At 38.2% G+C, this 13762-nt stretch overlaps 1 protein-coding gene and 1 long non-coding RNA gene across 2 annotated transcripts; one reads left to right on the plus strand and one right to left on the minus strand.

The window, feature by feature from the left end:
• Nucleotides 1–330: 330 nt before the first annotated feature.
• Nucleotides 331–11699, plus strand: LOC134677948 (putative uncharacterized protein DDB_G0286901). The gene is made up of 4 exons (XM_063536383.1): nt 331–531; nt 839–1178; nt 1654–1865; nt 9190–11699. Exons 1-4 carry the CDS (start codon nt 501–503, stop codon nt 9705–9707), a joined length of 1101 nt encoding a protein of 366 aa, XP_063392453.1. The 5' UTR covers nt 331–500; the 3' UTR covers nt 9708–11699.
• Nucleotides 4045–5910, minus strand: LOC134677846 (uncharacterized). The gene is made up of 3 exons (XR_010100112.1): nt 5558–5910; nt 5228–5460; nt 4045–4314 (listed from the first exon to the last, which is right to left on the minus strand). It is a non-coding gene; the product is annotated as an uncharacterized LOC134677846 (long non-coding RNA).
• Nucleotides 11700–13762: the final 2063 nt, after the last annotated feature.

Genomic DNA, 13762 nt, shown 5'->3' on the forward strand with positions numbered 1-13762 from the left:
TATGAATATTAAAAATAAAATGAAATGTTGTAAGCCCAAATTATAAATATAATAATTATAATGTGTAATGATATAAAGATATACTTTATTCATTACACATTTAAAAAATGGTCATATATTTAAAATTGTATTTATTTATCACTATTAAGTAAATATAAAACATTAAATTAGCTTACTAAATAATAATACAAACTATCTCTAAACTAAATAAACTTAAAATAAAAAGCCTATAAATAAAAAACGTCCCCCAAGTCACGTCCGCCAGAATATTAAATTAAAATTTTATAAATATTTCATCTAGCAACATCAATATTCCCCGCCGCCCTCCCCCTCGAACCCTCACCGCAATCGCATTTTCTCTTTTTGCTTGTTGGCTTGTTTGTTGGTGTTACTGTTTTTGATATTGTGAAACCACAATGCGAATTGATTGATCGATTTCCACGTTTTGCATTATTTTCTCGTGTAAACAATTGTATAACAGCAGTTCAAACACAGTCAAAATGATGGACGACGCGATGGAAATGTCATTAGGTAAGTTCTAATTTTTTTTTACTTCCCTCCATGCTTTTCAATCAAAGCGATTTTCGTAATTTTCGAAGACGAATTTACTCTTGCATTCCCTTCATAGGTCTCATATCGATGTTCATAATTTCATACCAGGGCTTATATTATAAAGTTTTGGACATCTGAACTCGGCGAATCCTTCTTTTGAAGTTCACTACATAACCAAATAATCATTGAGTTTATTGAAATATTCAAGAGAATCTGTTGAGCTGTTTGAATATGTCAGGGTATTTATTAACTATGTTATTATGTATGTACAACTTAACATTTACAGATGACATCATAAAACAGAGTCAAATTGGCAAAAACAACCAAGGGAAAAACCGTAACTATAACCAGGGCGTAAACAAACCCTATAACCAAGGAAAACAAAATTATAATCAGAATAGAAACTACAATAATCAAAATGGAAATAACCGGAATTTTAACCACGGCAATAGAAACGGTCAGATGAACCAAGGAAATCAAAACCATAATATGAACCGTAATAACCAGGGTATGAACCGGAATCACCAGGGTGGCATGAACCAAGGCAACCGTAACTGGAACCAGGGAAACATGAACCGGGGACGGTCCCAGTCACGGGCAAGATCACGCAGCCGCTCACGGTCCAGGTGAATATTGCACATTGCTTCTTAGCCTTTTAAATGGTGAGAAAGTGAAAAAATTTTAAACTATGAGTGTAAATAACTCAGAAATAACCAAGGATCCTGTACTTTCTAGTATTTGTTGTTATAGCGGTAACAGAAATACATAATCTGTGAAAATTTCAACTGTCTAGCTATCACGGTTCATGAGATACAGCTTGGTGATAGACACTGGCGGATTTGCAGTCTTTGCCGCCCTAGGCCCCAGGCCCTGTAGCCGCCCCTTTCTCAGCACCCATCATATTGACTACATTTTGAGTTATTTCTTGTTATCATCAGCAAATGTTTTGTCACAATTTGCTGCCCCCAAAAAACTTGCCGCCCTAGGCCCGGGCCTACTTGGCCTTAGGGCAAATCCGCTACTGGACAGACAGACAGACAGTGGAGTCTTAGTAATTTTATTTTAATGCTAATTTTGCCATCCACCAATTTTTTCACACAGATCTCGCTTCTCCCGCGAGGGTTCCCAAGCTCGCTCGCAGCGCTCCCAGTCTCGCGCGCGCTCGCAATCTCGCGCGCGCTCGCGATCTCGCCGGGGCTCGAGATCCCGGTCTCGCTCGCGCTCGAGATCAAAGTTCACGCCGCGAGGTCGCGCCGGGCTGGATGAGCCTGTTAACGGTATTCCTGACCTTGTGCGGGTTGGGAATTATTCAGGTACCTACACTTATTTTTTTCCTACGCAATTTGCAACTAAGGGGCTGTCCATAAATTACGTTATCGATTTTTGACACTTTTTAACCCCCCCCCTACAATCATCCAAAAATCATGCTTCGAATGACCCCGTTTCCTCGTACGTCATGCTACCATCATCCGATGCCCAGACCCCCCCCCCCCTAATTTGAAATGACGTAATTTATGAATAGCCTCTAAAGTGTCATTCTATGGAACTTGCTAACTATGTAAACAAAAGTCAGCAGTAAATTCATCATTCATAGACAATTACAGCCGTATTCATAAACAGTTAGAGCATTGATCATCAGTTGCTGATAACCGGATGTCACAAAACGTGATTCATAAACACTTTTTAGCGCTAAACAGTTGATCATCTCTTTATTAAATCCTCGGAAAGTTACGGAGCCGAGGACCCTTCTTTATCTGTTTATTATCTGCTATTTTACAAGATGGCGGTCACGAAACAGCTGATTTTGGCAAGAGTGACAAGAGCAAGAGCAAATAGTACGTTTTGGTTAAAATCACAAATGTGAATGGAAAACAACTTTAATATGTGCAATTACGTATTACATACCTGGATATAGTGCGAAAATGGCGCGAAACCTAAATATCCCGCTTTTTATAAGTTGTTTATGTGATTTTGTGTATGGTGATTTTCGTTTAACCAAATATCGAAGAAGGCAACAGAATTCTATGATCGCGTAGTCGGAAAATTGCATCATAAACGGAGCGAGTTCCTCCCTCACAGCTATTAGGCGTTTGGAGAAATAGGTAAACCGCCAGATTCACTTAAATCTATGCGGGCCAGCTTCATTGCTCGCCATACAATCGCATTTTCGAAACCAAGTTTGGCTTGGCAAGTAATATTAGAGCGTTCCATGTTCCTAATTAAAAATATTTGGAGGAGTCGCCATCGTCGGACACGGCGAGGACTTACTTATATTTGTGCGTAAACCCTTTAGTTATTCATTATTACCACTTGCCAGAAACGTTGTTTTTAATTTAAGATCAGGGTGTTCGCATTTCGCAAACTTAAATTTAATTGCATTTCTTGCGCACATTATACCTACCTATATAATATTATAGACCCTGTAAGAGTACATCAATCTCGTTCATAGTTTGCAATTGAATAACTAACCATTATACCTAATGAGATTATAATATTTACCATAAGTTAACTTGTTTTATAGACATATTTAACCGACTGTGTTTAATAAAAAATATCACAGGTAAGTAGGCACTACTTAAAAGTATCAACTTATTTACAGGTAAAAGAAGTGTGCACTCTTGTCAGTCTGGTAAAGTGATGAAAAATCTGAAAAAGTCAAGGGTATATGCAGTCATTGCATAGGCAGTTTGCTCAATATTGGCTTTGAGCATAACAATTTGGCCTCCAGGTAAAAATATTGCAAGCTGAACTTTATAGAATGAAAGTTTCATTTATGTCAACTAATTATTCAATATAGTCATCCAGGTTGGATTCTATACCTACCTGTTCTTGACGCTAAGGTTTCCAGTGCTCCCAAAAATGCACTGTCGGCTATTTGTAACTCCGCTAGTTGCCTGTAGGCTGCAGTGCTTAATATCAGATGGGCAGCACTAAACTTGTCCTTGTCATTGTCTGGTATTCAAAAATACCTTTTAATTTTATTCTACATAAGAACCATTAATTACCAATATTATTTTTGAACTTCTTTGAACTAGGTACATAGCATGAACTTACCTATGAATATCTACTTTACTTTATATAAATTGTACACTTTCATCAGAACAATATTGCAAACACATGAATATCATAAATATGTGCAAAATAGGGTCCTACTTTCCTTTTTAGAACTCTCAAAATGATTTGCTATTATGGTATTTATATGAAAATTTATTTTCTAATAATAATCTGGTGCTTTATTTTATACATGGTATGGTGTGACATAATTTATTTTAAGTACAGGAAACATCCCTATTAGACTGCTAGATACATTTAAGATTTTATTGCATTGTAATTAGAAAAATGGAATTTTGAGTATTTCAATATGGGTACAGTCGCCTGCAATAATATGTTACTCTTCGAAGGCTGCAAAAATGTGCAATGCTCTTATGGGCCTTTGTTGTGTAACATATTATTGCAGGTGACTGTACATCATTAATAAAAATTGTACAAACCTTAACAAGTCAAAAAATATATTTAATTAGTAAAATAAAACACCAATTAAATTAGAACAATTTTATTACTTCAACCTAAATCAAGCTAGGTTTTCATTTTGATGTTTTTTTTCTTTTAGGTTTCTTGCTGATTTCCTGCTGGGACTTGCAGTGTACGGAGTCAGTTACACTTCTCTGACCAATATTCACAGCTGTTCACAGGCCACAGCTTTTCTTCCAAAGCCTGGAGTTATTCAACAATAACAGTGGCTAATGATGGTACTTTCAGGATCTGAAAAGATGCAATAATTTGAATAAAAGTATTTTTGTATTCAACAATTTTCTTTAATTTTTAGCTTATGATATAATGGATGTACTTAAGTTAGGGTCACATGATTCAATATAGTTATGGTAACTAAGTATCATTTTAAGCTATAGACAGAGATCAATATGACTTCATTTATTATTCATTACCTATTAGGTACTATAATATGATATCATTGTACATTGACCTTGCAAACTCTCTGGAATAGATGTCCAAACTGTCTGATGAGATTAGCCAACTTAATTATAACCAACTGTACGCAGAAAACATCTTATTTTTAATCAGCAGGTACACAGTATCTATACACACACCTGTACACTGGTATTTAAATACTGCCTAATTTGTGAACCATCCTTCCTCGTAGTAAGTAGGTTGGCTAGGTGATCGAGTATAATAACCATCGCATTGTTCCATGCATAAAATAAATACCATTACAAAATTATTACTAATGACACGATGACAAGAAGTAAACTCGCGACACAACGGCTTGTTACAATAAAACATCACTTGTACATATAATTATCATTTGGTTCCATTGTATGGTTAAGAAATATAATACCTATAATAGGTAGGTACCTATGCATAATTTTAAACAAATACACCAAGCTCCACAAAGCACGGATAAATTTACCAAATTTATAAGTGTTATAACCTTTAAATAATGTCAAAGCCGTCAATGCAAGTGTCAATCTTAACATGTTCAGATACTACATTTTATGTTACATACCTATGTCTATAATATATTATAAATAGATGGTCATGCCCAAAATTTGAACTGTACCTAGAGTTATCATCAAAATCGCTGCAGACTTTTCTTTGTCTAACTCTAAACACTGCAGGTATGTAAGGTAAACAAGAAAGTATAGGACATTGTTCATACCTGATTTAGTGAGTCTGAATGGACTTCGTTTTGTTGACCCGTTGTGAATTTCTGCCGCAACCAGAATAAATTAGTGTGAACTCATGAACCATTATTCAATGGTTCTTCTTGCGGAGGCGAGTGGGGTCTGGTACGGTATCTGGCTTCGACTTCTTCTCTTCGCTAATTATGCACTTCTCGATTAGTTTGAAAGAACCCCACTTCTTTCGACTCCATTCCACATAATATTGAAACTAAAAGCAATAAGATATAGGTATATCAACATTGCAGTGAACTCATATTATTACTTGTTGCTGTATAAGATACTTGTCTGTAAACGTAGTTACTCACCAAGTTTTATAAAATTTCCGGCCATGCAGCAATCTTTAATTATTTTTGTGGCACAGAAGCTATTTTAATAAGAGATAATTCCGAAAATTAGTCAAAATAGTAAATCAACTTCTTCATGATATTACGATTGGCCGCTAGTGCTGCTGTCAAACTTTTTTTTTAATTTAATGTTCAGCCATATTTTAGTCTATGATGCGCCAAGATGCCAACATAACGCGTCTAATCTGCTTATTAGTTAAGAAGCCCCTAATAAACGTTTATAAATCATGGTTCTTATCAACGGCTTATTAAGCCTAAACAGCGGATTAGCTAATAAGCTGATCATTCCTCATTTAAGGATTTTTTATGAATACGGCTGTTACAATATGGCGGTTTGTTTAAGAGCGCTCTTACAAGAAAAGTCGAAATAATGCAAAATTGATGATACTAGTCGACGAAATTCAGGACTTTGTGCTCATTATTAGAAACAATGAGTACTTGTTCCAGTAAAAGCGTCTTCTTATCTTTTTAAATATCGTTGTAAATATTAGAAAAAGGACTTATTAAATTAGTAATGAATTTTTTTCTGATGGTCGTTTCCGAAAAACCGCGTGAAGCACTGAACGGCAAGCTCTTATTTGGAAATGTTGAGAAGTTTACTCTGCTAAACCTGGCTATTTTGTATTACTAATACCCTGTACTTTAGGCACATCAAACGATATTTTTCCTACATACCTTTGAGAAAGAGAAAATCAAAGTAAAACGAACTCAATTTTCTCTCCGAAACAAGTGTCAATTTCTACGAAAATCTACTTAATATCGAAGTCATTTTCATACTCAAGCAATCTGCAACGTTTGCTTATACTGTTGGTATACATTAGTGTTTATGAAATTTTACTATAATTTTTTGGCAATTTTTTGAAAACTACTCTATATTACCGATGACGCGCGCTCGCCAGCTCAGTGCCGCGGCAGAGCTTGTACAGGCAGGACGTGTGTCGGTCGGCTCCGCACATTTTCAACGGCGACGACGAGGTTTTTTATCATTGTGTGCGGCGGGCGCCGTGTAAAACGCTATACTGTGTGCGTGTAAACCGCAACGAGAGACTTTGATCCTAGCACTGTTTTTATAGTATTATAATTTATAATGGTACAGTTTAATAAACTACCGGACAGGATTAAAAATATTTGAAACGACCTGACATTCTATACGAGTATGTATTTATTTGACACAAGATAGTACTCAGGGTCTGATGATGGAGCCGGAAGGTGGTCACCGGTACCAATCAACCATGCAACTAAACCACTTCGTGTTTAGGCTCGTTTTATTCGTCTTAACAAGATCTTTGACACAAAATAGTACTCAGGGTCTGATGATGGAGCCGGAAGGTGGTCACCGGTACTAATCAACCATGCACCTAAACCATTTCGTGTTTGGGCTCGTTTGATTCGTCTCAACAAGATCTTTGACACAAGATAGTACACAGGGTCTGATGATGGAGCTGGAAGGTGGTCACGGGTACCAGTCTACCATGTAACTGAACCACTTCGTGTTTGGGCTCGTTTGATTCGTCGCAACAAGATCTTTGACACAAGATACTACTCAGGGTCTGATGATGGAGCTCGAAGGTGGCGACGGGTACAGTCTATCACATAACTGAACCACTTCGTGTTTGGGCTTCGTGTTTGGTTTATCACCTAGTGTCAAAGATCTTGTTGAGACGAATCAAACGAGCCTAAACACGAAGTGGTTTAGTTGCATGGTTGATTGGTACCGGTGACCACCTTCCAGCTCCATCATCAGACTCTGAGTATCACCTAGTGTCAAAGATCTTGTTGAGACTAATCAAACGAGCCTAAACATGAAGTGGTTTAGTTGCATGGTTGATTGGTACCGGTGACCACCTTCCAGCTCCATCATCAGACTCTGAGTATCACCTAGTGTCAAAGATCTTGTTGAGACTAGTCAAACGAGCCTAAACATGAAGTGGTTTAGTTGCATGGTTGATTGGTACCGGTAACCAACTTCCAGCTCCATCATCAGACTCTGAGTATCACCTATATAGTGTCAAAGATCTTGTTGAGATGAATAAAACGAGCCTAAACACGATGTGGTTTAGTTGTATGGTTGATTGGTAATGGTGACCACCTTCCAGCTCCATCATCAGACCCTGAGTACTGTCTTGTGTCAAAGATCTTGTTGAGATGAATCAAACGAGCCCAAACACGAAATTGTTTAGTTACATGAGAGACTGGTACCCGTGGCCACCTTCCAGCTCCATCATCAGACCCTGTGTATCTTCAGTGTCAAAGATCTTGTTGAGACGAATCAAACGAGCCCAAACACGAAGTGGTTTAGTTACATGATAGACTGGTACCCGTGGCCACCTTCCAGCTCCATCATCAGACCCTGTGTATCTTCAGTTTCGTGTAACTTGTTTCTTGTAAATAAGCGAGTACCTATAATTTCTTTCGAGTAATATACGTTCATAAGTACGAGTATGGGGCTATTCATAAATTACGTCGTTTCAAATGGGAGGAGGGGGGGGTCTGGACATCGGATGATGGTAGCATGACGTAGGAGGAAACAGAGTCATCCGAAGCATGATTTTTGGATGATTTGAGGGATGGGGGGGTCAAAAATAGATTACGTAATTTATGAACAGCCCCTATGTACATTTGCACTGCATTTAGTATTTTCGTACTTACCAAATAACAGTTTTAGGACTTTATAAGTTAAGTACAATTAGTGTTGTTATGGTTGATTTCAATATGCTTCGCGAAGGATCAAGAATGTTTAATCCATCATTGTAGTGCGAGTGTGGTAGAAGGGATCGGAATACTGAGCTCGCACGGCCTGCCGCAGCGCGTAAAATACCTAAACTCGCTCAACCCCGAAATGTAATAGCACTCTTAAAGCCTATTTTTTTATTCGGTAGACTAAAATGACATTTCATACTATGAGATGACATTTTATGTTCATACTAGGAAATGTCATTTTAGTCTACGGAATAAAAAAATAGGCTATACATAGTTAGCAACTTCCATAGAATGACACTATAAAGCGCATCTTCGCAGCTATAAGTTATGGCTCCTCTACACGATGGCCCACCGCCGGCCACTCCAAGGGACGCCTTTATGCGTTAGAGGGAGCAAGTGATATTTCTATCTCATTCTACCCCATGGCTGCGTCCCTTGGAGTGGCCGGCGCTGGCCCATCGTGTAGAGGAGCCATAACAATTTTACAAACACACTTTTGGATGCGCCATAGGTTCGGTTTCGGTTGAAACAAGAGCTGAACCAAAATATAGATTTAAATAAAAAAACAAGTACATACAAGTCTTACTCGCGCATCGCGCACGAAGGGTTCCGTACCATTACGAAAAAAACGGCAAAGAATATCACGTTTGTTTGGGAGCCCCACTTAAATATTTATTTTATTCTGTTTTTAGTACGTATTTGTTGTTATAGCGGCAACAGAAATACATCATCTGTGAAAATTACAATTGTCTAGATATCACGTTTCATAAGATACAGACTGGTGCCAGACAGACAGACAGTGGAGTCTTAATAAGGTCCCGTTTTTACCCTTTGCGTACGAAATCCTAAAAATACTCTTATTACTATGTAAAACCATTTAAATTTTTTTTCAGGCGGCTTCCAGAACCGAAACAACAACTATCGGCAAAATTCACGCCCAAACTACGACTCTGACTTGACCGTGAGCATCGGCAACGATTTCGGTCAGCGTCGCAACCAGAACTATCTCAACAAAAAATCGCTCAACCAGCTCAACAACCAATATAATAACCAAGGTTACAAAAAAGGGCCAGGCTCCACCGGATCCAATAGATCCAACTACTCAAATAGATCTAATCGGTCAAACAAATCGTTCAACAACTCAAATAAGTCATTCAACAACTCAAATAAGTCGTTCAACAACTCAAATAAATCGTTCAACAACTCAAATAAGTCATTCAACTCCAATAAATCGTTCGGAAATCGACAGAAACAGCCGTTTTCAAAGCAAATGTTGGATCCTGAGCTTCAGAAGGAAATAGCAGCGATACAGAAGAAGATTCCGGGGACTATAGTTATTCCTAGCGGAGTAGATTTCGCGCCAACACCGGCGACTACGTTGATGACGCTTCATGAGAGATTTGGATCATAAGGTGACCTCCCTAAACCACCGTAAGGGAATTATAGTGTGTAGCTTTCAAATAGAGCTCGACGGCTAATCCTATTGTCTATTGTTAAGTAAAACCACACGTGCTACTTACCTGCAAAAAAGTGTCGTCATTATTCTATTTGGCACCTGAGCGCAGGCTAGTCCAACGCTCAAAAAACCAGTGCAGGTGCGCTCTCCGATAACGCGCCTTTGTTACGCATCTCGATGACGCATTTTAGACTGGTTTTGTAGCGTTCGACTCGCCGGCACTCAGTAACCGAAGTACGTATTTTTTATGCAGGTGGTTGTGGCACGTGGCACGAGCGGTTTTACTTAAACAATAGCCAATAGGATTAGCCGTCGAGCTCTATTTGAAAGCTACACACTATACATATTAAATACATAATTATAATAACGGCACGTACAAAAAGCAACACTCGTAACTGTCCATCGGTGGACCTTATTACAAAATGCATAAGGCATAAGGTCCACCGACTATACTACGAAATCATGTGCCTTTTATCAATTTTGTACTGAATTGACAGATCGGTCAGACAAATTGGGGCAATCTGTCATTTTAGTGGATTGGATATAACAAGGATTAGTATATAAGTTTTTCAAGTTTCATGTAAATTTTATATTTAATTACACAAACGGGTCTACCGCGATATAATTTCATTGTTTTTACCTTTAATTCCTACGTTTCAGCTGACCCGCGGTAGACCCGTTTGTGTAATTAAATATGTGTACAAAACGCGAGAGTTTAATGTGTTATAAGTTTAATACTGTAAAACGAGCATCAAGTACAGTACAAGATATATTGGAGCTGCCAAGGTGTTCACAAATATCTGAAAAAAGCGTATATTATTATCAAGGCCCATATTTTTTGGCACCTTTGCCGCTCCTATAGGTATATCTGACAGCGTTTGTACCTGAGGAATGTATGGGTGTAGTGTTAACTGTTAACATACCTACATGGTAGCTTTCAATTAGTGAACTTAGAATTAAGTTTAATATAAATAAGAAAATATCTTTTGACATGTTTCTTGTATTAACGAAGTGTATATTTCCTTTTTTTTTTTTTGACATTAACTGTAATAACCCTTTCATCGCCAAAGGAGATCCCGGCTTTTTTTTTAACTCAAAATCACAAGATGGAAAGCCTGCAGAGAATAAAGTGTTACGCTTGAATTTGTAGAATATTTCTTTAGGGCCACTTGCATCATTCAGTAACCCGGGGTTAACCGGTTAAACCTGGAGTTATGGTTTACTAATACAATTTGAAACTGGGTTAACGGTTTAACCCCGGGCTAGTGGGATGGTGCAAATGGACCTTAGTAGAATAAAATAATATTAACACATTCAACACCAAGAACCCGACTGTCGGGTACACTGTTCGTAGCGACTACGCGCTACATACGGCGAAACCGTGGCTTCGCGCTACGAGCGTAACCCGTAGCACTTAGTGGTAATGAATGTGTTAAGTACTAGGTACAGAAGGTTCACACTCAAAGCGTATCTATTCATTCAATCAAACTTTTATTGATAAAATATAAGTATTTTACACAGATATGACTATTACCATGACTATTACGACAGATTGGCCGCTAGGTGGCGCAAGCGTGAGCAGGCGTCCGTTCCGTAGCGGTGCGCGGCAACTACTACTGCTAGACACCAAAATTGGTGTGGGCCGCATGTACTTGTAGCGACGCGACGAAATCGTGGAGTGAGCCACGCCTGGCAAAAGTTTAATATCAAAAATTAACCAACTAAGCGAGGGTAGATACTAATCTTAGAAAAGATCATAATTTTACACTCTGCCCATAATTTTACCAACGATGTTGGCGTGACTAATTATTTTGCGACGGTGAAAGGGTTAAATTTAAACTAGGAATATCTGTGATTTCAGCTCTGTCTTAGAGAAAATAAAAATAATTAAATAAGTTATGACAAAAGAAGACGTTTTTGTTCGAAAATAAATAGTTAAAAAATGTATTTTGTTGATTTACTGTACTGACTGTGAAAAAAACTGAGACTGACAAGGACAATAATAGCGCTTTCGCTGCTACTCCTACTGACAGATACATAGAGTCAGACCAAGAAAAGTCTGCAGCGGATTTGATAGCTCACACAGTGCACGTGTTATTTTAAACGTCTATGAAACTATGACGTATAAATAACACTTACACTGCGTGGGCTATCAAATCCGCTGCAGGCTTTTCCTGGTCCGACTCATCCCTTTCGGTCATTTCCCCCACCCCACATGCCTGATCCTGTTATATACTAGATTCATGGTGTGTACACTTCTTTTATAAACTGCCATATTTACCCCACGCCATATTAGTACCTACGCCCGATTTTTATAATATGGGCAGGGATGCCAAACTCCTCCCTTCGGGCAAATTCGGCTCCGTTCGGCTCAGCATTGCGCCAACTTCCAAGGAATTAGGGTTGACGACACAACTTGACGTCCCTTTGCGTGCACGACCATAGCATGAATCTAGTATTAAACTGGATTGGCCATGAGTGGTGGGGATAACTGACAGAACGGGATAGTCTTACGTATCTTTCAGTAGGAGTAGCAGAGAAAGCGCTATTATTGTTTGTCCTTATCACAGTCTCACATATTGTTTGTTCCCCACCATTTTTTTAGTATGGATAATGGTGGGCAACAAATAAATTCGACCAATCACAGTGTCGCATTTGCGTATGTTTTGTCCCTCACGGAGGCACGCGTATACCACTTCTATACAATCCTACCTTGTATGGACCATAGAGACATTAGAGACCGTGCGTGATGGAGGGTCTGCCATCTCGTGACCTGAATCGAAAGCGATAACTATTCACGCCAGGGCTATACCTCAAAAATCGAAGTTCGCAAATTGCGGGGATTTTTCTGTCACTCTAATTACGCCTTCGTTGGAGTAAAAGAGGAAGATCCCCGCAATTTGCGAAATTCGGTTTTCGCGGTAGCCGCTCTGAATCGAAAGCGATAACTATTCAGCAGTATTCACGCTCCTACGCAGGTGTTGCCCCCTACACTAAACGATTGCTCTATTTTGTATAGAAGAGTCTGCCATCTATAATTCGTTTTTTTAGCATTAGAAAGAACTTGCAAGAAGGTAAGCGATCTTGACATGTCTTTTAATTGAAAAACGCTTTTTAAAAATCTATAACTATTACTTATGAAAGCAGACGAATATAAATGATCGTATTAGATTCATAATTGTAACAAATTTGCCATAACTTATTTTTAAAATGTGTTTTGTCAATTAAAAGACACGTCAAGATTGTTTACCTAATTTCTAATGCTAAAAAAAACGAAGTATAGTGGCTTAAATCTAAAAATGAAAACCTGCTGCCGTCTATAGTTCGTTTTTTTAGCATTAGAAATTAGGTAAACAATCTTGATGTGTCTTTTAATTGAAAAACACATTTTAAAAATACGTTACGGCAAATATGTAACAATTATGATTGTCATACGATCTTTTATAGTCTTCTGCTTTCATAAGTAATAAGCGTTTTTCAACTAAAAGACATGTTAAGATCGCTTACCTTCTTTCAAGTTCTTTCTAATGCTAAAAAAAACGAACTATACAGTTCCTGCACGCTCCCTATAGATAATCATAGACCAGAGGGGCTACCGCGAAAACCGAAATTCGCGGGGATCTCTCTTTTACTCAAATGAAGGCGTAATTAGAGTGACAGAGAAAGATGCCCGCAATTTGCGAACTTCGATTTTCGCGGTTATAGCCCTGGTTTCATATTTCAGTGTAGATAATGGCTTGAATTTTGACATCCTAAATATCCGAAAGAGATAAGTGCCATATATTAGAAAGGGACAACATGATTCGACCGTGAACCGCTGTCAATTCGATTTTGTAGGAAGTTTACTTTCTGCACGGTAGTCTGTCTGTTTGCAGCCGATTTGATAGGCCACGCAGTGCAAATGTTACGTCATAATTTCATAGAAGTTTGACGTTTAAAATAACACTTGCACTGCCTGGGCTACCAAATCCGCTGCAGACTTTTCTTGGTCTGACTCTATTTATTATGTT

Source organism: Cydia fagiglandana, chromosome 27 (genome assembly GCF_963556715.1).
Source record: "Cydia fagiglandana chromosome 27, ilCydFagi1.1, whole genome shotgun sequence".
Classification (NCBI taxonomy): Eukaryota; Metazoa; Arthropoda; class Insecta; order Lepidoptera; family Tortricidae; genus Cydia; species Cydia fagiglandana.